At 34.1% G+C, this 4,596-nt stretch overlaps 1 protein-coding gene across 10 annotated transcripts; it reads right to left on the bottom strand.

The window, feature by feature from the left end:
• Nucleotides 1–226: 226 nt before the first annotated feature.
• Nucleotides 227–4,370, bottom strand: LOC140891841 (LIMR family protein Os06g0128200-like). Of its 10 annotated transcripts, none has more exons than XR_012152620.1 (8): nt 4,203–4,370; nt 3,989–4,130; nt 2,939–3,046; nt 1,896–1,958; nt 1,708–1,770; nt 1,257–1,339; nt 1,070–1,179; nt 227–502 (listed from the first exon to the last, which is right to left on the bottom strand). XR_012152620.1 is itself a non-coding variant. In XM_073300502.1 (6 exons), exons 2-5 carry the CDS (start codon nt 4,115–4,117, stop codon nt 1,750–1,752), a joined length of 321 nt encoding a protein of 106 aa, XP_073156603.1. In that variant the 5' UTR covers nt 4,118–4,130; nt 4,203–4,370; the 3' UTR covers nt 227–502; nt 1,708–1,749. The 10 variants fall into 10 exon arrangements, 1 of the variants encoding a protein (XP_073156603.1); XR_012152621.1 differs by having other exon boundaries at nt 1,070–1,176; XR_012152616.1 differs by having other exon boundaries at nt 1,257–1,770.
• Nucleotides 4,371–4,596: the final 226 nt, after the last annotated feature.

Here is a 4,596-nt window from a genome sequence, read left to right as displayed (position 1 = left end):
AATCCCACCAAATACCAATCCCGTTTTGAAATCTCAAGTTGCCAAACAGTGAAACGGTATTTCCAATTTCAAATCCCACCAAATCCCGTCCAATTCTTGTGATCCAAACACAGTGTTAGAATCACATATCTATCTGCTTAGTTTTGATGCTTCATCAAGACACCAAAAAATTATGTATTACGAAATAAATAGCCATTTTCACTCCACAATTCCGGTAGATAACAAATTAACTTAACTTAAAACATAAATAAAAAATATCAAAGAATCCAAAATATTGATACATGATTATCATATTTGTCTTTCCAACTTACAAACGTTTTACTTCTAAGTGGGATATCCACCAACAAAATAACCAAAAAATATTTAACAGCTGGACAATCCTTGGGATCAAAAGCAAGCAACTTCTCAAAGATTCGAACGGTTAAAGGATCAACATTTGGACCATCAGCTTATGTGTATAAGGTTATCGCCTCTACGCATCTTTTATCCATACCCGAACGACCTTTATGAAAGGCCAGAAAACATGATAAAATGCAAGGAATAATTTGAACAGAATACAAACAGACAACTTTTGATAGTTTTTAATGTAATGAATATTTAAGATAGACGTTCTATATGTGAGTTTGAAGCGCAGAGCATAAAAAAATTTATGATGTTTACCCAAAATACCCAGGTAAAACATTTCAATTGTCGTAAGACAATTCACTCATCGCGCCTTACATAGCCAAACAAGAAAGTGGAATGACTGATACCACCGAACTATCCCCTGCTATAATTGCACTAATTTTATAATTAATGAGACTAAACACGTACCCTAGTCTCTTGTACCAATTATAGGATTGAACAATACAACTGTACTGAAAACTATAGCTAATAACGACAGTTTTAATCAAGTTTACTAAAGTATATGACAGATCAAGTGTAAACATCGATGGCAATCAAAACCCACGTTTTTCCAGATCGAAAGTTTTCAACCGCACTCTCTCTCTCTCTTCTTCTATTGATTGACGTTAAGGAAATCTTGAAGCTAAAATTTCAAACATTTCAACCACACATTAAGCAAATATACCTGTATTTTAGAAAGATAAACATGTATGACATCATCTCGAACATTGTCATATTTCAGCTCATCGTATAGTTCCTTAGCTCATATCATATAACACCGTCCTTTGAAGCCTGCTGATGACAAGAGATTGCTAAATAGAATTTTTCAAAAGTATTTTACAGCACCTTAAAACTTCACGCTTTATAAATACCTGAAGTTTCGTGAAGTTTGATAAGTATTGGGCAGAAAAATGCAAGTTTTCCAGAACCAGTAGGAGCACAAGCGAAATACTCTCTTCCGTGGAAAGAAGTAGAAACTAAAATCATTAAAAGAAAAACTAGCAAGTATAATTGAACAACTTGGGGATGCTTTATCAATTGCATTGTAGCAATCTCCCTCTGAATCTGTTCAAATTTATACCCAAGATAATGTAGAGCCAGAAGAGAAGTTAACTTTACCAAATTATAGTTAATCATCGAGTGAAAAGAACCATAACTAGCAACATGAATTCAAAGACCAATCATCAATTCAGATATTATTTAATCAGAAATATTTTTATTACCAAAAAAATATGAGCCACATCCCAAGATTACTAGTTTTGCATCGATAATTTAAAAAGGAAATTCAAGATTGCATCAGAAAAGTCACAAGAAAGGACATACCCTATAACTCCAAACACCAGTTTCGCAAGTAACCAAGAACAGTCATAGCCCAAGATGTCTCAGCTGAATAGAATAGACACCTCCATTAGTTTTTTTTTTTTGGTGTTACCCTCCTTTTCTGTTCTTTTTTTTAAAAATACTTTTCTTTTGAAAAAGAAAGCTATAATTTATCCTTTTCATTTGTTAACCTTTTCTCCTTGAGGATACATTTCTTCCAAAGATTTCACGTCCTCTTCCAAAAGTAGTAGTCCCTGCATAGTTATTGGATGGTTAAAATGTGACAAACATATCACCTTTTAGAATTACAATAAAGAAACTGCAACTCGAAAAACTATAAAGAGTCAAATGAGACCAGTGTTTCCAAAAGCGCGCTATACGTAGCCCGCTATAGCGCACTTTTCATGCCGAGCGCTATATAGCGCTCGGTCCTTAGCGGTTTGCTTCAATAGCACACGCTATTTGTGGGTGAGGCGCGCCTAGAAGCAAATAGCGTGCGCTATTGCGCTTTTCTGGTGATAGCCCACGCTTTTTGGGCCTAAAAATAAAAGCCCATAAATTTATTTATTTGACCTATAACTTGTACATCCAAGCCGATTCCCACGTCCAAGCCCTAGAACCGATTCAGAAGTCTTCACGCGAAGAAAACTAGAGCCGATTCAGAATTGAAACTTTCTAGAGCTGACTTCAGAGGTAAAGATGAACCCTAGATCCGATTATTTTTAGATTATGTCGTTTTAGTTGTAAGACTTTCTAAATTATTATGATTTCATAACTAATTATCTCACCTATTTACTTATATAAGCATATTTCTATTTTTTAATTAAATAATTGACGTGCACAAATAACTTACGCTATGCGCTGCGCTATTTACGCTACGCTATCGCAGGATAAAAATGCTACAGACCAACGCTACGCCTTTTTAAACACCGAATGAGACACACAAAAGATAACAAAACAGCAAAAGACAGACAGACACACAAACCTTTTCTACACTTCTCACAATTTTGCGTCATTTTTTACACTTACTACCACTTATTTCTTCCTGATGAAGAGCATCAGCTATTTTTTTCAGTTCTTTTGCATTTTTTCACAGTTTAGTAGCTTCCTACAGGCCATAGCATATAAGACTCACATGAAATTGTATGCATTGACTGAAACTTCTGAAAAAATAAACTTTTTCCCAGGCCGATACAGAAAAGGGTGAAGTCCATCAGAAACATGAGTAAGGTACCTTGATAAACTGCGAACGGGTGATAACAGCCTTTGGGCAGTGGATAAATGAGGGCATCATTCCCAATGGAAGGTAGGCAATGCCAACACTACCAAATATCTGGGATTCCTACACATTAAAACTTGACAAGATGAATCAAATATGGAAGTTATGCACAAGTATATTATTTTTTCTTTCTACCAGACCTCAACAATATTTTGTGGGAAAAGTGACAATTCAAGAGTAACACTACAGCTGAATATATGTATAAATCAACTCACATCATGATAATTAAGGAAAATGATCCCAAATAATTGCCCTCTACCCAAATTTGCACCAGATAATTAATTGGGTATTCTAACTTGAATACCCAATTAATTGAAAGTTTCACTAGTTATCACGTATCTAAAATCGTCTCAAAATATCGCACAAAGTATACAAGATTTGTATACTAGTACTTATCAATGTCCAGTATAAAAGATTTGTATACTAGTTACAAATCTAGTAAATTGCTATTTAACAACAATAACAAATATATAATTTAGAGTATACAAATAAATATGTAAGGCTATTAAATTTATTTCACTTAAATAGGTGATCCATTCATTGAAGGCACATTTTGGGCCTCCAAGGTGCTTGTTTTATTCACAAGGTGCATGCTTAAGTAAAGAGCTAGAGGTTTGGCATGTCTATAGGTACGAAAATGGGGTATGTGCCTTTATGCCACCTTATAGGATTTTAATAATTATTATGAGTTTTCCTACAACTCAAGTGATCATCCAAACCTCTGAAATCATCAATCAACTTAATTTTTCATTTCACGTACAAAGGTTGTTCAATAAAAATGAAAAAGATGAGATCAGATCAAACTATAACTAATCTAACCCACCCAAATTATCTCACTTTCATAATAGACAAAATAGATTGTTCAATATTTTATGCATCTTCAATGCACAAAAATGCAGATCATCAGTACACTAAACAGTAATAACAAAAATCAAACAAAAAAACAGAAGAATTGATCAAACAGACAAGCAGCATGCACATAATAAACACACGAATAAGTGAAACCTCTTTCTGAATGAGCTTGGTGAAGAAAGGCTCGGCTTGCATCATGGAGACGTCTGCACGATAGATTAGTCTCGCCACACCAAAACCCCACCCTTTATGTCCAATAAGAATAGTGTCGGCGTTGCTCATGCCATTCCTCCACCTAATCAAGTGATTTAATCAGATCCCAAACAGTAATTGCATATCAATAGGGGAAATGGAGATGAGATCTCACGGAAAATGGTGAAAAAACGAAATTGAGTGTCAATTCTGCATTGTTTTCAATGGGCTTCTATTGCACAACTGGAGTGTGAATCTGCAGATTCTTTATGAAGGATTGACGGAGGGATTGCAAGGAGAATGAAGAATTTTGATTGCTGGCTCTTCGTTGGATGAGGGTGAAAGTGTGAGCTGATTTTTTGGGATTTCTTGAGCACGTTTGTTTCTATTTATTATTATTATTATTATTATTATTATTGTTGTTGTTGTTATTATTATTGTTATCTTAAAATTTGTGAAAAACAAATTAATAAAATAACCAAGAGGGAAAAAATAAATATGTTCCCTCCATTTATAACCTACATCTATTAAAAGTGTTATTATAAGTAGTTTAATAGGATATTTATTTT

The sequence above is a fragment of the Henckelia pumila genome, chromosome 3 (assembly GCF_033568475.1).
Source record: "Henckelia pumila isolate YLH828 chromosome 3, ASM3356847v2, whole genome shotgun sequence".
Taxonomy (NCBI): domain Eukaryota; kingdom Viridiplantae; phylum Streptophyta; class Magnoliopsida; order Lamiales; family Gesneriaceae; genus Henckelia; species Henckelia pumila.
The sequence above is the reverse complement of the archived record's forward strand: the minus strand, read 5'-3'. Positions and strand labels throughout refer to the sequence as shown.